The sequence below is a fragment of the Erythranthe guttata genome, chromosome 8, assembly GCF_056151865.1.
Source record: "Erythranthe guttata isolate IM_541 chromosome 8, IM_541, whole genome shotgun sequence".
Lineage (NCBI taxonomy): Eukaryota > Viridiplantae > Streptophyta > Magnoliopsida > Lamiales > Phrymaceae > Erythranthe > Erythranthe guttata.
Window position 1 is genome coordinate 23,000,498 of NC_142540.1, and position 21,649 is coordinate 23,022,146.

A 21,649-nucleotide genomic window follows, 5' to 3' on the forward strand; every position below is an offset into this window, starting at 1 on the left:
TATTATTATTATTATTATTATTATTATTATTATTATTATTATTATTATTATTATTATTATTATTATTATTATTATTATTATTATTATTATTATTATTATTATTATTATTATTATTATTATTATTATCATTATTAATATTATTATTATGCAAATTCATATTAGTCTTGGCGTATTAGCATTAGCATTAGCATTAGCATTAGTCTTAGTATTAGTATTAATATTAATATTAATATTAACATTAGTATTAGTATCAGTATTAATATTATTGTTTGTATTAATATTGGTGTATTAGTTTTAACATTAAATATTTTTATTCGAATTGGCGTATTATTATTAATATTGGTGTTGATATTAATATTAACATTAATCATCGTATTAATATTGGGATTGGTATTAATATTAGTATTATTAGTGTTGGTTTTAGTATTAATATTAGTATTGTTTTAGTACTATCAATGTTGGTTTTAATATTAGTAGCATTAGTGGTTGTTGTTAGTAATATTAGTGTTAATATTAGGGTGGCATAGGCAATTGTACGTCGCAATGTCTAGAGTTAAAAGTAGATTTGAAATAAATTTATTTATCAATTCAGAATCGGGCGATATAACTAAATTACGAGCAATATTGTGTGCACAAAAGATTTTCAGCGAATATGAAGGTAAATTACAAATAAATGTATATTTTGATTCATTAAAACATTTTTTTGGTAATATTTGCATGTAAATCAACTGTCAAATTTTTCGTTCGTTTTATTTTATCCAAAACTTTTTTTCTAAAAAAAGTTGATCCGTGCATCGCACGGGTGAATTACTAGTTATTTATTATTATTAAATGATGAAAGTAAAGTGGGAAAAATAATTTATTGGAAAAAGAAGTTATGAGGGGGGCTCCGGCGACGGTGTTGGGAGCGGAGAGGGGCGGAGACCCCATTCTCCGGCGGTCCGGCCCCTCTCCGAAGCCCCAAATTCCGATCAACGTTATTAATCCCTTTCTCGACCATTTAAATTTCCACCGTTGCCGCTTCTCGCCTGAGTACTTTCTTCCACGGCGGCGTTAGCTCCTGAATCCAACGCCACCACCACCGCCGACCTAGATCAATACACGAAGGTATAGATTTCATAAGCCTATGTGTAAAAAATCAAGCAGTTTTCAATTTTTATTTTCTTATGGATTGGGTCAATAATTTGAGATTTATTTTAATTGTGATGTTGGATTGTTGTCATTTATATTTGTGATTCTATAATCAATGGGAAGCAACCGTAGATTTAAATTCGATTAGGGTTAACAAGGAGCCGATATTAAGAACCACAGCTCTAATGATTAATTTATATTTTGTTCTTCAAATTTTATGATGAATTATCGAATCTCCATAAGTTCTGATTTCCAATTTTACATTATTAATGATCAGCATTGTCGATTGTTGGAAACAAAAAACGTTGAATGATATAATTGGCAATAAATGTAAAATTGATTTGGAGAAAACTGAGAAGAAGGAAAAGAAACTAGGGTAATCCAGCATTAGAATAAATAAATTTGATCGTGAATACGAGCAGTCCCAAAATTAGAAGAATACAGTCAAGGAATAATAGAAACGAGCTCGAACAAAATTCCAAAATGAAAAAAAGATTTTTTTTTTTTTTGTTCTTTGACATTGGTACACACAATCAAGCAAACGTAACTTAAAAAGAACCAGACACCTAGATATGCTGTTCTTGGTATTAACTTCACAGTATTTATTTGAATTTTTCGACTATTGAATTTTCCAAAGTTTGTAATGATAATTAAATGCGAAGATTTGGGGTTCCCCATGCATATTTTTTCTGTTCTCTAGAGTAATCTAATCTGACTGTATTAGATTGTCTCGTTCTGCTCTCGTATGGGAGTTCCTTTATATAATTTCCACTTATTTGTAGTTTTTGTTTCAAGGGAGTGCTTTTCTAGTGATTCTTTTTAGTTGAAGCAGAAAATTCTAACGAGTTGATAAAAATTAGAGTTTTCATTAATGATTTGTTCTTGTTTTGTTAAATAACTGATACAGGCTAAGTTAGTACATCGGATATACCTGCTAAGATGAATATAGTTGCGATTTCAAATGATAAATCTACCAATGCTCGTTCATTAATTAATCAATTTTGAACAATAGAAACTTTTCTAGCTTTTTGGTGCGGGTTCTTCATATTTATCTTAAAACGAACGAGCATACTCGGGAACAAATAGTATTCGTTGCTTTTGTGTTCTTTGCCAAGATTCGAATGAGCATCGAACATTGGCTGGGTAGTCTATGAACTTGTTCTATCAAATCATCTAAGTTAGAAACTCATCTTAAAGAGCATTAAACAAAGAAGAAATAATCTAATGATATTTGATGAAGGTATACAATGTTGATCAGCCGAGCCAGCACATAGTATTATTTCTTTTCTTTTGTCATCAATTTGCTGTTTTGGTCAATCCCCGACACTACATGCTGATTTAAACACTAATAATAACTAAAGCATAGCTTTATTTATTTATTTCGTTGTCCATTCCTACCAAAATACCGTACAATTCATTTTTCATTTCCTTTCTTTATGTGGCTGCATATATGAAATGCCTGTCACTGTTTTATTCCGAAAGAGGTCGCACAACTCAGGACTTCTGATTACAATTTCTCTCAATATGCGATAGGTATCTTCAAGGTCACTGAAGCTCCTCTGTATTTTCTTGAAACGTTTCTTCGCCACCATCATCACCTTCTTTCTTGCGTCAAAGTTTTTTGTAGCTGCTCTGACAATGAAGTTTCTTACATCATCGATCTCTTCTAGAACCTTCTTCAGCCAAGAAATGTCCAGCTGCCCAATTGCTGCCACCTCAGCAAGAATCATCATATTGCTCAATTCAGAAAGGACGTAGTCAAAGTTGTCTCGTATGAGCTTTATAACAACATCGCATACTATCTCGAGCAGTTTCGCGTTGGAGTCTGGAAATATACTGAGCAAGGAGTTTGCAGCAAAATTTCCATACTTGGCGAAAATAAACTAAAGTATAGGTGCTAAGCTAGCCTTCACTCGGTGTCCAAACAAATCTTCTATTTGATTCGATGAACTTTATCCTTCAGAGTAATCTGTTGATTTTTTATGGGCACCCGTCTAAAATAGTAGCTTATCGGCGTGAAAAAGTTGGTCGGAAAAGAAGATGTCGCAAGGAAAATTTCATTGAGATATCAAGTTACATGCTTGGGTCCGTTTTAAGGTAATTCATTGTTTATCATATCGATTACATTATGCCGTTCATATCGTTGCAACTATTGAAAGAATAAAAGTATATTTCACAATTATACACCATGTAAATCCAGTCTCAACAGCATTTTTTTTCCTTCTGCATATTAGCATAAGATGGAGCATATCTTCTCTCGTTCGTGATTGCACCATATAAAAAAATAGGGTATGATATTTTCTATAGAAGGAAAGATTGGAATCAATCCGAAATATGTGAATGAAAAGTTAATCACGGTTGAAGCTAATCTTCCACTCTATTGCCTCTTTATAGTATTTACGACACCAATGCTGTACAAAACAGGGCAACATTGATTATTTGATTCTCATCTGAATATAGTTACTCTATCATATACTATTGGTTCACGTACTAGGAACATCACTCATAATTTATAGAATACAAATCTATTAACTAAAATTACTAAATCTAGCATTTATATTGAGGAATATCCATGTTTATTCTTGCTGGCTTAACCTAACTGTTCAATGATTCTTTTTGGTTTTGTTACAAGGAGGTTTTTCATGCTTAAGTCGACTGATAATATGCGGCTCCTCATCCTTCTTGAGGTATAGACTTCCCTTGCAAATATTTTAAGTTCATAATATCTTTTGCAATTGTTGAAATGGAAAACATTGTTAATGGGAAATGAAGTTGGTATATTTGGTGTTGCTATTTAGTAGATATCAATTTAAGACGTCATCATCATATAAAATCATGTAATCCAGCACAAAATTGGATCTTAAAGCCCTATTAGAATCGGGTTAAAGGCCTTGTGAGAAATTGAAGATCTTCTGAATTAAATCGGTTAATATTACTTACCATAAGCATTCTATGCAAAGACCACGGAAGAAAAATGGTAAACTCAAGCTCTAGTAGATAAGGTAAGAAATTTATCATTCCGCATGCTGATAAAATTGCAAATTTGAAAAATATTTAAGAATATGCAATAGTCAATAATGAAGATGGAGAAAAAAGAAAAGCAAATTTGAAATGTTTACACAGTAGTAGGTCCCAGTACTTGCTGTTATATGTATTTACTATAATACCATGATTTCTTGGATTTTCCCTACCAAATTTGGACCATTGTAGCAAATTTAAATGCCGTTTTTTGGGGGGGGGGGGGGGGTTGCCCCAGCTGTATGCCACTATTGAAAACCATAATCTAATAACTGTAATATGGCGTTAGTCCCCTCTGTCAATTGTGTGCGCCTATTTAAACAACTGCTCATTTACTTTTTCACGGCATTCTTGGAAATAGGTTTTCAAAACTTTAAATCTTCTTTGCGTTTGCTAGGGTTTCTCTTTGTGTTGTGCTTTTGGGAAGAAAGAGGAATGGTTTCTTCGAGTTCGTCGAGTTTGGTTTTTTTAGAGGGAGAGGAGTTGAAGAGAAATCTTGTTCAGGTATGGAGATCTCTTCTTAAAACCCATCTTCCTGTAATGAGTTCTTGCAAATATTGGAATCTGGCATCATAATTAATATTTAGCCCTAGACGGTCAAAATTGATTAGTGTTTGGGTTTTTATGCCAACTATTTTTAAATTGTTTGAATATTGATTATTGATTGTTTTATGAATGACAAATCCTCTTTGATTATTGATTGTTTTATGATGATTCACAATGTATGTCTGATATTGTTTCTCGATGGTTTAACTGTTTTTTTAACGGAGGAGTTAGTGGCCTATGTACAGAAAGAAAGAAGGCTTCTTTTAAATAATCAAAACTGAAATTTGAATGAATGAAATTATTAGCTTTACTTCATTTTTCACGAAAAAGAGGCAAAAGCATCGCTTTTATACTTCGCAGTTGCTTACAGTTCTGGCAGTATTTCTTCTTCTGGACATTTCATATTACACTCGAAGGAATTTTGGATTCGATTTAAAAATGATGTCTCCGATATTGAAAATGATCTTAAGTTTCTCTGGAGGTTTTGTTGTTGGCTGAACTTGTTTGGGTTCTTTTTATTAAACTTTTCACAATCTTCACTTTCACTACATGATTTTTTTTTTTTACTGGTCTTGCGAAAATTGAATCTTAAGATATACATTGTCATTGTCCCATTATCTTTTCTCTTCCTTGGTTTAAATCTGTTTAATGCAATTGATTTAAAACAAATTTATGGCTTTCTTTAAAAAGAAAAAAGAGAAAAAAAAAAAAAAATCGATGGCTTTCTTTTTGCCTTGGAGTAATTATTGTCTTTTATTTTCACTTATTTTCAGGCTGCTGAAATTCATCCCTGCTTGAGAAATTACGGTGAGGAGCTGATTGGCTGCAGGGTAAATATTTTTACCCCACTGCTTTATATGTGAGTACTTCTAAACTTGTATGATTACTGCAAATTTTAATGGATTTTTTGCTGTAGGAGATTTCGTGATTAAAATGTCCTTATGTTGTAGATAAAATGCTTTCATCTGACTGTAATTGTTTCTCTTTTTCTTTTTTACATTTATTGCCTAGAAAAGTATGTAGTGTTGCTCTCACTTGAGGTGATTTTTGTACATAGATTAGTTCAAAATAAAGCTTTCTATTGGATCTTGTAATTCTTAAGAAAATTCTAACTCCGTGATTCTTTTTTGCTTTCTAGACACCTCGCAGGAACAATCACTTCTTTTAACCGTTTGCTATTGAAGCACCAGGTAAATAATCGATCAATTTTTTTCCAAGAGTTATAATGATTTAGTCAACATAAGTTGTTTGAACTTGCAAAAATGTCTAGTGTGTTATTATGTAAAGCATGATATGTAACGGCTTCACCTTTTTGTTGGCACTCGAATTTCTTGAATCATCATTAGGTTGACTTTGAAGATGGTGGCAGAGATTTAGTAGACCTTTCAAACGAAATCTGGGAATTGGTTGATTATGAAAATTTATCCATTGGAGTGAGTATCGTGCGCCTGACTGTTTTTTTTCCTCTATTTTCTCAATATGCCATAACTTGGAAGTTTTGTATTCGAACAGTATATACAGGAGCAAGGGAATACTGTTCGGGGTTCTTATCCTTCAGCTAATGCGTAAGTTACTGCCACTCGCTACTTACTGTACATTTTTATATTTGAAAAACGGGAAACAAAACACAGGTGTAGTTGTAGTTGAAAGAGCACGGAATTTTTTCTTTCTTTATATATAATTTTCAGATTGGAGCTATATTGAACAATTATTGCGATCTACGATAGAAAAATTTAAAGAATAGTAATAAATCTAGTTCCTTCTCTTAAACGTCGTAAAAAAATCCAGTTATCACCAGCAAACTCACCGTTCCTCTTAGTTTTCTTCTTTAAGGCAAGGGTTTTTTTTTTTTTTTTTTTTTTTTTTTTTTTTTTTTTTATGTAATTAAAAACTTTTCGGATGACATCGTCTTCTCTTAAATGATCAGAATCTGATGTGATGCATTTTATTTATAACTCCAGATGTTACGTATTTTATGAACTACTGAATCTGATGTTGAATTCTAAACTATGTTTCTAACATGTAGGTTTCGAAATGATGGAGAACGTTCGTTTGAGAAGAAACACATGGTGAGTTTCTTTTTTTTTTCTTTTTTTTTTAATTAGGAGAAGATATGCTCCATTTTATGCTATTATGCGAGATTTTTTTTTCTTGTGCAGATTGCCATTGGAAGGGTACTAACTCTAAGTGAGAAAGTAACGGACGTGGTATATAATAGAAAATCAAGGTCGTATCTGGTGAGTTTCTTTCTGCATCAGTATCTATTTCAAAATTTGTAGTCTTACGAGTTCGTTTCAGTACCTTACGTGAAGTACTTAACAGGTTCATGGGCTCGCTCGGCACTTTTTTAACACTCCTTCAATACTGTAAGTGTGCTATTCAGTATCAAAACATCCGTTTATTCCTTTTTTTTCTATTTAATTATTCCTATTTTTTATGCTAGATGCTCTTTTTTGACCTATTTTGAAAACCTCCTGATATGTAACAGTCAGGCCTGGAACAAATCACCGGACACGATAAAACGGAGACTACTTCCAGGGCGATCACGTAATTACGCTATCGAAGAAGTCTTTGGGCACCGAGTGAAGGCTAGCTTAGCGCCTATACTTTGGTTTATTTTTGCCAAGTATGGAAATTTTGCTGCAAACTCATTACTCTGTATATATCCATCCTCCAACGCTAATCTGGTTGAGATAGTATGCGATGTTGTTATAAAGCTCATACGAGACGACTTTAACTACGTCCTTTCTGAATTGAGCAATATGATGGTTCTTGCTGAGGTGGCAGCGATCGGGCAGCTGGACGTTTCTTGGCTGAAGAAGGTTCTAAAAGAGATCGACGATGTGAGAAAATTCACTGTCAGAGCAGCTACGAAAGACTTTGACGCAAGAAAGAAGGTGATGATGTTGGCGAAGAAACGGTTCAAGAAAATACAGAGGAGATTCAGTGACCTTGAAGATATTTATCAGCTACTGAGAAACGACCCGAGTTATATTTAAAAACAATTATCGACATGTGAAATTTGCTTTGGTTATTTAATGTTTGTCATCATAGCTTATTTACATTTGAGTTTTAAGCTTGGATTGTGTGGGACCATTGTATTAGTTTTTAGAATGCTTTTATCTGTTAAATTAGAGAAATTATAAAATTTATTTTATTATTTATCAAAATTAACGTTAAATATCAATTTCTAATAGAACGGGGACGATCGTCGAGGCGGCTCGGAGTCTTCAATGCGTAACCCACCTCGTGGGCGCGAAGGCCCGACGTTCTTCTTGGTGGTTTTCGGTCTTGAGGCCCCCTCGTCCGATGGCCTTTTCTCGGATTCGGAGGCCAAGGGGCGCTGTAGCTCGGACGCCTGAAATTCGGGCTCCGGTTCGGAGAGACGAGTTATTGGTTTAGGAACATCCTCTTCATCCTTAAGTCTGTTTATGGAATTAAGGAAAACGAGGTAAGCAGATGAGAAAAATCAAACAAGTATAAACATAGCCGAATAAGAAATGTCAATGAGGGAAAAATCCAAAACAAATAATGAACCGAGGTGAGATTGGTATCATGTCTAGACCTACCTAAGTCCTCTTGAGTTAGGGAATGAGTGATGTTGTCATGAAAGTAGAAGTGGCGGAGCATCGGCGGGAAGCTCGTGAGGCTATCGGGAATACCGTAGCTCGGTTGAAAATGAGCGATCATTTTCAGGACCCAGTCATCAATCGCTAGGGGTTTTCCCCTTCTTTTTTCGGGTAAAGTGGCGAGCCAAGGGCATAAATAAGGGGTGTCAGTGGGGTTTTTGGCAAAGAAATAATGGCCCTGCCACCCATCAGTTTTATTGGGCAGCATCTGTATCTTGAAACCCGGACGAGCCGAGATCGAAATATGAAAAGGACTGGAGTTTTTCAACACCATGACACTCCGAAATCGAGTTGGGGTAGGAATCACCCCCGACCAGGCACAAAGCATGCGAAACCCAGTCATGATGATTATGGCGTGAGGATGAAATTGGTTAATGGATACATTACATATTTGGGCAATTTCGGAGAACCAAGGCGAGATGGGAAAAGAAAGGCCGAAATAAAATTGCTCTGAAAACCAGGTGCTAAAACATGGGGGAGGGTTTAATGGACGTTCATCTCGAGAAGGTAAGATCAGTTCGATATCAGTAGGGAGACATATATCGCGAGCTAAATTAACTAGGTCTATCTCGCTTAAAGTGTTGGGCCCCCATTGGTCATCTAGATCTCGCCCCTCAGACAACGAAGGAGAACCACTCCTCGCGGAGGACAGAGCGTCATCCCTACCCCTCTTCTTCGACTTTTTTAGAAGCTTACCCGAGGGAGAAAAGAAGGGACCCTCTTCCAAAGAGGAAGAGATGGTAATGGTAGGGTACTCGTCTCCTTCCCGAGAACAGTGGCTAGAAGGCATTTTTTGACCAAAAGGATCGGGGGAATGGGAGGACATAGATGATCGGAAGAACAAGACGAAGGTAATAAAAAACAAGAGAAAAAGCAGTACATTTGCCGAGGAAGAGAGTAAACACGAGAGATGAGGACTCTGTTTTGGAAAGCAAAATCGCTGGAAGAAAGTAATAAGGGGGAGAGCACAGAGGTGGAAAGAGGAAAAAATTTGGAAATTCGCAAAAGTCGGATATTTATAGAAGGAAGAAAAATGGGGAAATTAATCCTAGCCGTTTGTTCGGACGGACGAGATTCAAAGTAAAGTGTCTCGAACCTGACGTAAAAAGCACCGATTGAAATTTCTCAATGATGACCTAAGGAACTCGAATCGACTACACTTGGTGTCAGAATAATTAATGGAAAAAAGGGGGGCTCGTGCATCCGCCAAGAATAAGTCAAGATCGAGCTATTACGTCGTACTCCATACTTATAAAATGAGGTGAAAAATAACGAACTCGTCTTATAAATAAGGAGTAGGGGGGAGTAGTTGATACGGGCCATTCTGATCGAGACGAACAAATTTGAACTAAGAAGAACCAACTCGCTACTATAAGAAGAGATACCGAACTACGATCTCCGAGTAACGACTTAAGACTTCGGAACACCGTAGCTCGCAGCCCAGTATAAGGACGACCTAAAGCAGGCCCAAATAATAGAGGCCCAAAACACGTGATTTGAGGGAAAAGTAAACCCTAAAAAAGGAAACCTTGGAGGCCAAGGCTTCATCATCTATAAATAGAGGAAGCATCATCTATTCACACACACGCACTTACGCTTTTACCATAATATTACTTGAAATCACCTCCAACTGACTTCATCGTCGGAGCTTTTCCGCCGGGATCTCCCCCTGGCGTTGCAGGTATCTTCACCGGGGGACAAACCAGGTGTCCTGGAGAAGAAGGAAGCCCCACGGACCAAATCAACGTGTAAAAGGGCTTATAAACGGCGAGAAAAAAATGTCAATGTTGTAACAAGCTGGAAGTCTGGTTCAATGAAGTGCATGTGTCCTTTTGCGGTATAGGGTAAAGAGGGTCGTGATGGATTATGGCGCCTTACCATCAAAGATGCAATCATAATCATTTTGCTCATAAATATCTACAAGGAATATGTTCGTTAAGTCGCTTGACTCAAGAGCAACAAGAAGTGACAAAATTACTGAAAAACAGTCCTTTTAAAATCGAAGGAAATTTTGCAAAATTAGAATAAAGTAACTCAAACGGCGCTTTGGAGGTTGAGAATAAAATATGTAAAATTAGAATAAAATAAAGAGTATTTTAGCATTTTCATCAACCATAAGGAATAATCTGCATGTTAAACATCTAAAATAAGGACTCATTCGCTTGGGTAAATTATCTAGGGACTGAACCGCGATTTTAAGCTATAAAAAAGGATTTATCTATAGTTTATTCCTAGAAAAGATTGGAAGTTAGAAAAAAAAAAAAAAAAAATTGTTCAAAAAATAAAAAATTGGAAATTAGTTTCCAATTCTCACCCCAAGTTCAAAACTACAATTAAACCTTTTGTTTAGTCATGTTGTGGTATTTGATTTTCCTTTGGCGGTTATCACCTTCATTTCTCTCTTTACAAATACTCAGAACTATAACAAACTCAACTGAAAGAGAGAGAGAGGGAGAGAGAGAGAGAGAGAGAGAGAGAGAGAGAGAGAGAGAGAGAGAGAGAGAGATCAAACTCCTCAAGGCTAGGGCTCGTGTTTGATTTCATTGGTTTCTTCGATTAGATTGTATCAGAATGGGCAGCGGCGATTTGCCGTACGGCGGCGGTGGCGATTCAAGCAGCCACGCCGCCGGAGGAGAAGAGGTGACTGTCAACGTCAGTCGCTTAAGCGGTTCGAAACTCAATCCTTTTAAGGTGAACTTAGGCTGGACCGTCGATTTTTTCAAGTCAATCCTTGTTGAGGAATTCGAAATGCCCATACACGAGCAGCGTTTAATCTACAGAGGCCGCATTTTGAAGGGCGACAAAACTTTTCAGAGCTACGGTATACGGACTAATTAATCATTCTTTTTTATTATTTTTTCGTATTCGAAATTGTTAATTGAATTCTGTTTTGCTTTGTTCAATTGTGAATTCTGAAGGAATTTTGTTTAATTTGATCATACTCGAACAATTGAGTATGCTAATTGGGTGTGGGTGTGTAATTTAGTATTGTGTATTGAGGGGTGCTCGAATTAGGTTTTGTTTTTTTGTTCAATTGAATTCTGAAGGAATTTTGTTGGCGAAAAATTGAGTGTCTATTTTTTTAATTTGATCATACTAATTGGGTGTGGGTGTGTAATTGAGTATTGTGTAGATCAGAGACTGTTTCTAGGGTTTGAATCAATCCATGTCAGTATGCTAATTATGCTAATCGACATGGCTAAGAAGTATGATAATTTAAATTCTTGGCATTTTAAGTTTTCGGCACTCATAATCTTGCCTTGATTGCAGTCATCGATGAAATATCGTTGTTTCTTGATAAGAAGTAACAGGGTCTATTATTAAAGCCAATAAAAATCTCTTTCCGATGATGTATTTGTCGTAAATAATTTCATATTTCTACTTTGGATGGTCACGGTTTTTTGCTTGAACTGTTACCGTTGCCCGACACGCTAGAATATTGAAATTGCAAGAGGCTAAGTTTTATGATGCTGAGATGTAATGTAATCGTAATAGCGTAATTGGGATGCAACTCTTGGAATATATCAAATTTTATATCGGATGATATGGGAGGTAAATTGATCTGGAATTAATTAAAAACTATTCTTATTTTATATTGACAGGTCTCAAGTCTGGTCACACTGTCCACTTGGTACGAATTTTTCCAACAGTTGTTGTACCTGCAAATTCAATTTCAACTGCAGAGGCAGGTTTTAATAAAGGCAGGGGGCGTGGAAGAACTCCTATCGATGAGAATGATAGAAGGCGCTTTCACATGCGCTTTACCAATAATTACAAGCCAGAAGAACTAACTAAACCTGAAGTTACAACCAATAACCCTTTTCCAAGTATAAACCCGCTTCCAAATCCTTGGACCTCTGCTTGCAGTAAGTCTAAATCTGGCCGCACCATTTTTTTAGTTTTTGTTAGCTAGTGGTTCGGTTTTCCTGAAATTTTAAATGAAAAAATGCCCGTCGTCGTTCGAATAGGTTTTTCTTCAGTTTCTGTAGTATTGGGGTATGTCGGATGAAACATGCATTAATACTATTAAGGAAGTTTAATTGTATCATTTTCTTGATGTATATATATTGAATGCTTCTCCTTACATTTAGCAGTTCTTTTATTATTGCGACAATAGCGTAGACATCCGGGACTTTCCGTATAAACAATAGACAAGGATTTAAAATAGTTCAGAGAGCTGGCTATGTATTTCAATTCATTCTTAGTTCTTTGAGAATCGAGATACTAGGTTAGCTTGGGGCCAACATATCTTGAGTCTTGACATAATTTTCGAAGTTCTTGACATGTCCAATTTGTACAAGTTACTTGATTCCACTGTTTTTAATTAAAATTTTGTATTGGTTTTGCATGAATGTCTTTTTTCTGCCAGATTGCTAATGTTCTTGAAATAAACTTTGCAGCTGGAGGAATGCAAGCAAACTTGGATACAGAGTGGAGTTCCCAGATCATGAATAATCACGTATTGCTCTTTGATTCTAACTTTAATTTGGATATAATTTCCAAATCTCATTAACATATTCTTCTCGTGTATTCTTGGCCTCAATCCGCAGCTGCTAAACGTTTATTACTCCAATCCTGCTCAGTTTATAAGTTCAACTAAGACAATACGGGTAAGCAGTTTAATCTCCGAACGAAGATACTTCAATCTCTAGTCTGCTTCATTGAAAGTGAAAGAACAGCCTAAGCAAAGGTCTCATGTAACAGAAATTTGATAATCCTCTCTTTAAATCTGAAAATAATGTGACTTGTGATATGTGCGATGCTATGAAATGTACTGTACTTTTGAAGCAAAATAGCTTCCGTGTATTTTATCTTATTTCTTCTCCTGTCTCAGCAACTTCACTATTTTCTGTCATCTCAACTTGGTCGCCAAACATCTCCGTAAGTTTGAGTCCGTCTTTTTCCTGTATATATCATTTTTAAGAAACTATCATGAAACATATGTTGGTGCGAAATTGCGAATCCATTTCCATTTGTATAATGTGCACCTGTTAGATCTGCCTCTGCATTCCAATATTACAATCTGTGTATAGACTGCTGCTGATGTTCTGTTGCTTTGTTAATTAACTGCATTCGCTGAATAATGCAGAGAACCAGATCGAATTGCTGACGGAACAGGTTTGCATTTTACTTCCTGGAACTAACATTCTGTTTTTCCTAGTTAAACACTGAGTCATTTTTTCACTTGATGCTCGTTCTATTTTATATTGGTACATGTGATTTTAACTGACACGAACTGTGCATGAATATTTGTTGCATTTTTTCAGTAAACTGATATTCTGTTATATATTTTGTGTTCACATTTAATATTTAGATATTATATATAATAATAAATACAGTGATTTGAATTTTAAATATAAGAATCGAAATATATATGATTTGTGTGTGCATGTGAGTTTATTTATTTGTGCTTAAAGTAAAGATTCAGATGTTCTCAAATACGTTGAGAAGAGAAGGAATATGTGAGAGGGATAACAGCGCTAAATGTTTGGTTTGATTTTGGTGAAGGAAAGGAAAAACAACCAAAAGTGAAGTTCAGAGAGAACAATTTTTGTCTGTGTACGAATGGGGTATCGTTTGATGGTCTTTGGGGTGACAGAAAACTCATAAATCCAGGCTTTGCGTAATTTGCACGTTATAACGTTTTAGAGAAAAATGATCCCATATGGTCGAGTAAACTGAAGTTATATTTGCATATATTACGTATTTCACTGTTTATCTAAGACATTGGCCGTATGAAATTGTAGATGGTACAACTGACGACATGAGATTGGATATGTTGAGGGACATGAGATTGCATATGTTACGCGGACGTGAAAATGTTGATGGCATCACCGCTCCAAATAATTCTCCACGTAACACCTCTCCCACCACTCAAAAAAGTTCTCCAGGTGTTCTTTTCTCGTGATTTTCTGTTTGTTTTTCTGTTTTACTATAATTCCTTCGTATAATCTGTGTTTGTTTCATGTATTATTGCAGTTCCGTCTGAAGAATTATACGCTACTCAACTATCTCAGTTACGAGAAATGGGCTTCATTGATACCCAAGAAAACATCCGAGCATTGATTGCCGCTGCTGGGAATGTTAATGCTGCTGTGGATCGCCTTCTGAGAGATTCTGCTAAATAGAGCCCATCTTACTATATTTTTCTGTTCATACGTAGCTTTGCAGATAGAATTTGGACAACGGTGTGGATCATGGTCCAATCAGTCGTAGTATATATATACCATGCGACAAAACAAACTTGAATATGTTTGTTGAAACACGTAATATTGAGTGTCTCGTAAATACAGTGTGAATAGCAAGTCATCTAACAAAATATATTTGGTTTGGTCCTATCAAAATTGTTTTTACCGGTATAGTGATCTAACAGTTTGTAGCTCGTCGTATATTTGGAAATGAGCAATCTTTTGACTTGAAAAAAAATTCCTCGTGGTATTGTCTTTAATATCGTATCGGATCGTAGCAGTCTGTCCGTGGTAGTTCAAAAAGAAACTCAATATTATAGCGTATTTCACTATAATGTATTTATTTTAGAGATTTTGATTGAGCCACTCCAATAAAAACCGAAAAGTTCGTTGGACTAGATTGATTTAAAATCAACACTTGCAATACAGAACTGCTAGTTCCGGTGGATCCACTTCGTGATATCGAGGAATCTGTTGAGCACCTATTTTTCTATTCGCACCTTGCCACCAACTTTTATTTGGAATTTGTTCGGCAATATTTCAAAATTCATAGTAATTATTTGTCTATTCGGCACCTAATTACTAATTTTTTTTATATATATTTTGTAATGTTAAAAAAATATTTAGCAATTGGTTATTGTTTCAAAATGTTTACATTAATAAATATTTAGTAAGTGTTAGAGATTGTTTAACAAAGTATTTCATAAAAAGCTAATAATTGTTTACTAACTTTTTTAACAATTAATACGTATTTAGTAAATATTGAATAAATTTTAATAAATATTTAATAATAAATAAATATTTTAAATATGTCAAGTTAATACTTAAAAGAACACTTTACAAATAAGCTCATCAATGAGTACTTGTTTATAAACAGATCCAGAAACTCTTTCACAAAAAAATCCACACATGATCCAAATGTTTGTAAAAGACTAAAATAGCCCATCATACTTTAATATGCTCCAATTTCATCCTTTAATTTAATCTAACCTCAATTTAACCCCAACTTTTACAAATTATTCAATTTTGACCCAAAACACATTTTTATGGACAATTTCTTCCGTCACCGCCGTTGACTTTTTTTTTTCCTTCCTGATTTTTTCGCCACCGGTTTCCGCCACGGTCAACGCCGGTCTACGGCGTTGACTTTTTCGATTTCGTTGCTTTTTTTTTTCTTTCTTTTTGTAACAATTTGTTTTCCCATTTAAATAGTAATATTGTTGTGATTGACAGTAATATTAACTATATTACCGTTAGACACAGTAAAATTAACTATACTACAGTTTAACACAGTAATATTGCTATATTAATCTCTAGCACAGTAATATTAACACAACAAAAAGCATTATTATTGTGTAAATACAATAATATTAATATGTTGACCTTTCAACAAATGTAAACATAATGAAAAGCCTAAAGAATTAATATTATTGTGAGTGACCGTAATATTACAATAACAACAGTAATATTACCGTCAACCACAGTAATATTACAATAATAGACAATAATATCAGTACATTACTCCGTGAATAACTCAAACAAAACAAAAAACTCAAGCAAAATAATAATATTGATGTGGTTGACAGTTATATTACTATAACAACAGTAATATTACTGTCAACCACAATAATATTAATGTGTTTACAGTAATATTACAATAATAGACAGTAATATTATTACGTTACTCCGTGAATAACTCAAACAAACAAAAAACCCAAAAAAAATAATAATATTGATGTGGTTGACAGTAATATTATTGTGTTTACATCCATTTTTCTGTCAACGACAATAATATAATTACGTTGACTTGTCAACAAATCAAACAAAAAAAAATAACAAAAAAATAATAATATTGTCATTGAGTCTAATTGTACTGTCAACGGCAATACAATTACATAAATGTATTGTCAACGACAGTACAATTACGTTAATGTACTGCCAGTGACAATATAATTACGTTAATTTACTGTCAGTGACAGTATCTTTGCCGTTAATGATAACACAATTACGGTCAACGTTTAGCGGCAGACGTAAAAAAAAACAAAAAAAACACTAAAAAAAAAGTCAACGCCGGATTCGGCGGCGGAAAAAACAGACCAAAAGAAAAAAAGAAAAAAAAAGTCAACGCCAGAATCCGGCGGCAAATAAATATTTTTTGAAACAAAAAAAAATGTCAAAATTGGATTTTTGTGGTCAAAATTGATTTAATTGGGGTTACAATTTATAATTGAGTGTAAAGGGTTGGGGGTAATTTTCATTTATTTATAATAAATATTAAAGGGATAGGCTTATTGCTGAAAATGATATAGCTCCTAAACCTAGAATAATAAAGATGATTGGTTAGAGACTTATGCACAAAAACCCCATATAATATTACTAATACTACTATAGCAATTATGTAAATATGCATGTATATTTATTTACACAAAAAACCCAAAATATAGGGTTCTTTTTTCCCAAAATTAATTGACTCTGCGGGCAACAACCAGGTGTTCTCTATCGATCGTTCAAACGATTCCTTGAACGTGACAATTTCGTCCATAATTTTATACATTCCTTTGATAATTTTTTGTCCTGAATATTGGGGGATTTAGAGTCGCAAAGAATTGGGGGTAGCTCTTCTCCATTGATCTTTTCGATTTGGGAAGTGAATATTGCGGCTTTAGGAACCCTAAGTAACTCAGTAGTGAAAGCTGTATTTTAAAGCGGAAAAGTAAAATGACATGTACACCTTTAATCCAGCGAGAATTAGCTCGAAAATACATATTTGGGGCAAAGTATAGTGAGTTATATATTTCGAAGGGGGAGAGTCTCATTTTTTCTATTTTGAGGGAGAAAGGCCAAACTATTGAATCGTAATTGGCAAAATTCAAAAAATTTATAATCTCCACCCGTAATTCTAAATATTACATGTCAAAGCTATTTCATAGGATTTATATATGGACAAAATGCACTTCACCCCTATCAATTTTTATTTTCACACTTTCCCCCGTAAAAATTAAAATAATGGATAACGCCCTTCAAAATATTATTTTGGTTGCCTTTTTCTCAAAAAAACCAATTTTTTTCGGGCATTGTGCAACAAATATAACATTTTAAGGGGCAAGGTACAACAAAAATAACATTTAAAGTGGAAACATGCAACAAAAACACTCAATTCCGGTGAATAATCCATCGAAATTTTGCTATCGGGGCAATGTGCAACAAGAATAATATTTTGAAGAGGGGCATTCGCATTTCCAAATTTTGAGGGGGTAAAGTGCGAAAATAAAAAAAATTATAGGGGGTGACGTGCAATTTGTCCTATATATATATATATATATATATATATATATATATATATATATATATATATATATATATATATATATATATATATATATATATATATAGACACACACACACACACATTTGCGTTAATTTCGCTGATCTACCATGAACTAATATTAGTTTCTTGCTGAGCCGACGTGGACTCGATCGTATTTGTCGCGTCATTACTCATCAACCTAACATGATAAACCTACGGCTTATATCATGTGAATTTATTGCATACAATATTTATTACGATTCTCGAGCAAAAAAGCCTTGTCGCGAGCGAAAATCTATATTTAGTAACAATAAAGGATGTTTGCTAAGCGACAAGCAAGCTCTAAGTACATACATTGATTTTCGCTCCGAGTTTGCCGTGCATATTTTCTCATAGCCCGTGTATATTCGTCCGTGAAATTACAATCAAACAATTCATTGACCTACCTAATGGTGACCGCTTTGTAAATTTAGTCAATCGATCTCGTAGATCTCGCCTTATCCCGAAGTAACATTTTATTTCCTTACGTTATCTCCCGCCATATTATCTAAATGTTCAATTACCTCAACGGGTTATATTATCATCGGCCGATTATGTGATTGTTTCATTTTTACTGCATACCAACAGCATTACTATTTGAATATTATATAATATAAAATTAGAAAATATTGCAACGTATATAAAAGAACTAAAGCACCGACACACAAAAAACCTGAGCTCAGTGGTCATTTCTTCTCTATATAAAGGACCGACAAATAATCTCTCAGTCATAACTCACTGCCCAGATGTCTTTGTCCGAAATACAGACAGCAACACCCAGATGTGTGTGTGTGTGTGTGTGTGGATTTGATTTAATATGGATTGGACCTGTAGAAAAAAATGTATTGGATCTTTAGAAAAAATGTATTGAATAACTGTTCTTTTAATAAAAAAACCTAATCTGGTCCATTTATATAGATCTAATAACATGTTTGAATATACGTACACGGATTTTTGCACTGGAAGTATGTAAATAAATTGTGATATCGATGAGCATTTTCTGTAATCATTAAACGTCGATTAAATTTGGTTTTTTTTTTTTTTTTTTTTAATATTTACAGCCGTAAACTTGTAACTTTGCCCCTTATTTACATTGTTTAATTTATAAATTCACTATTTTTTACAACTGTATATAAAGATATTAAGGAAGAAGTTTACAAACTCTCTTTTCTGTTTATTTGGTTTTGACATATAGATGGAGGAGAAGCATATCGACCACGTCATTAAGGTAAAACCAATTCTCTCACAAATTTAACTTTTTTTATTGATCAATAGTTTCAAAATAAAAAAAAAGTTTCATTATTAACAAAGTTTATGAACTCACTCTCATGTTTTTTGTTGTTTTTGAATTCCAGAACTCTTAGAATGTGAAGATTTCATATATAGGCCAGTTTCCCTTTTCGTAGGGAAGTTCTCAGACCAAACCTTCCTATAACCTTATTGGCCGATTTCTTTAATATCATCTTGTAAACATCTCTGGTGATCCTCTCTTCTTTCCAATATTGAGTAATGAGAGTTTCACATATTCCACAAGAATAGTCTTGAACACATTCATGGCCTTAAGACGATTATTTGTTGAGATCTCGTCAATTCCAATATCTTCCGCATCATCTTGCAGTCCTTTGCCTTGTCCGTGTATATGTTCTGGACTGTATCTTCTATCACTACATATCCAGGTTAGTCTCACGTTTCGTTAATATTGGTCATTTGAATTCAATAATATATGATTACTTTATTCCTTCACGTTGTGTCTCTCTTTATTAGTAAACCAATTACATTTAATAATTCAATCAACCAATTAATGACAAGCCGGGATACCATTGATCAGGGTAAATTGCGAAAATTAGAAATTTACAGAGGGTGATGTGAAATTTGCCCTTTAATTTTTATCCTCGTTTCAAAATCATTGATCCAGTCACAGCGTTAGTGAAATCGAGCAAAAGCGGGTGATGAATGCCGAAATCAAAACCGTAATCATCTCGAAACACTAGTTTTACAAATCAGAACCAGAGATGGAGCCAAAAGTTTAAGGCTAATGACTACTTCCTCTATATATAGAACTAACACAAATATCAAATCTTTTCAACAACAATCCTTTCATTTTCAGAAAGGCCCTCTTCTTCCTTAACTCAGGGACTGATTCGCAATTTTCCAGAAATACACGGAACATAGCTGAGCCGCCGCTCTCCCCTGGTGGGCTGTTGAGCAAAGCTGGCGGTGGAGGAAGCTGGTTCAAGGTGAAGAGGATGATGATTTTTCTCTTTTCTTTAATTAAATTTTGGAAAATTGCAATTTAACCTCTTTATAGTTTCAGCAAGTTTTCAGAAATTCAAAATGGCCCTTTAGTTTTAAAACATACTTGTTCAAGGTTTGTGGCTTTTGTTTATGCAGAAACCTCCTTGGGGTATTTTTGTCTTTTCACAATCGGTCAACGGGAAAAACGTAAATGAGTCGAGTGTGCTGTCTAAAAATAAATTTAGGGTGTATTTGCTAATTTTTTTATAAAAGGGGAAACGCACGGTTGCGATTTTATTAGGGGTACTAATTGCAGTAAGCTCCAATATATAATGTGCTAAGCGATGAAAGAAACCTAAGTACAAATATTGATTCTCTCACTCTCGGTTTGCCATGAAGAATTTCTCGTAATGAACCAATTAATTGATCTATCTGATGGTGACAGCTGCTCTTTGAACTTAGTTGATAGATCTCGTTTAATCATCTTCTCTCGAGGTAGCATTTCTTCTTTCTATTACCTCCCTCTATATTATCTAAAACTTTCAATTACTTTTTTATATTTGCAGAATAAGGATATTTCTACTGGCCCCCTGTACTTTTACATTTGGCTCACTTTTGGCTTCTTTTTCTCCTCACTTTAATCACCAGCAACACCCAAATATATATTCCTTTAGGTAGCGGCGAGGGGTTTTGTTGATGAGAAGGTGGAAAGAGTGGCATGTGGCCATTTATGCATATACATTGTGACGATAATACCCTTTGATTAGATAAAGTTTTGTCAATTCCGGTAAAAAATATACCGGAAATTTGATTTTTGGGCAACGTACGTGCAACAAAGATATATTTTACAAGGGGTGTCTCTTTTTTTGATTTCTAGGGGGGAAAGTGTGAATTTCTAAAATTTCTAGGGGGCCAAGTGCAATTTTCCCTAATGTATATCTCTTGTTAAAAAAAAAATAAAAAGTTATTACAACTAAATGAATAGCCAACAATCTCAACATTCAATCTTCCACAATCAGCGGTATTACTGAGGGCTAAGGCGGCGGTCGTGGGGCAAATATGCAGCGAAGATTCACTGGGAATTCAACGGGAGAGAAGTGTAAAAGCAAAAGGAAGAGGTGGTGAAGTGTGAAATGATGGAAGAAAAAATGCAAACATAGTACAGCTGTTGGTAGGGTTGTATTTTAAGTGAATGGACATTTGTACCCTCAAAAAACTCACATGTGACGCACATGCAGACGATTCCAGTGAGACATGAACGAAAATGGCAAATTGAAGGCACCATGCAATAATTCAACTAGTTCAGCTAAAGGTTTGTAAGAAAAAAATGTTCAGGGGGTAACGTACAAAAGACACGATAGTTTGGGGGACAAAGTGACATATTAACCCTAAAAAAATCATTACAAGATTGAAAATTTTAAGATCGTCACCGGTGGAATTCGAAAACTTCTTTATAATCTTCACCTCTGATTCTAACTTCTACAACATGTCCAAACTATTTTATAGGATTTATACCAGCACGAAATTCGCTTATCTCCGATCAATTAATATTAGTT

The 21,649-nt window shown here is 34.5% G+C and overlaps 2 protein-coding genes across 5 annotated transcripts; both read left to right on the forward strand.

Moving 5' to 3' along the window:
- The first annotated feature begins 862 nt into the window (after positions 1-862).
- LOC105965095 (uncharacterized) lies at positions 863-7,882 on the forward strand. 4 transcript variants are annotated; one of them, XM_088822418.1, is made up of 12 exons: positions 863-1,107; positions 2,665-3,228; positions 3,764-3,818; positions 4,547-4,653; positions 5,469-5,554; positions 5,834-5,885; positions 6,042-6,128; positions 6,208-6,260; positions 6,722-6,764; positions 6,855-6,932; positions 7,018-7,061; positions 7,184-7,882. In XM_088822418.1, exons 4-12 carry the CDS (start codon positions 4,585-4,587, stop codon positions 7,692-7,694), a joined length of 1,023 nt encoding a protein of 340 aa, XP_088678544.1. In that variant the 5' UTR covers positions 863-1,107; positions 2,665-3,228; positions 3,764-3,818; positions 4,547-4,584; the 3' UTR covers positions 7,695-7,882. The 4 variants fall into 4 exon arrangements, with proteins under 4 accessions (XP_088678544.1, XP_088678545.1, XP_088678546.1 ...); XM_088822419.1 differs by having other exon boundaries at positions 3,767-3,818; XM_088822420.1 differs by lacking the exon at positions 3,764-3,818.
- A 2,847-nt stretch (positions 7,883-10,729) lies between these two features.
- On the forward strand, positions 10,730-14,668 carry LOC105965338 (deubiquitination-protection protein dph1). Its single transcript, XM_088822422.1, has 8 exons — positions 10,730-11,145; positions 11,927-12,190; positions 12,725-12,783; positions 12,875-12,934; positions 13,159-13,205; positions 13,414-13,442; positions 14,072-14,215; positions 14,304-14,668. The coding sequence occupies exons 1-8, from the start codon at positions 10,896-10,898 to the stop codon at positions 14,450-14,452; spliced, it is 1,002 nt and encodes a 333-aa protein (XP_088678548.1). The 5' UTR covers positions 10,730-10,895; the 3' UTR covers positions 14,453-14,668.
- Positions 14,669-21,649: the final 6,981 nt, after the last annotated feature.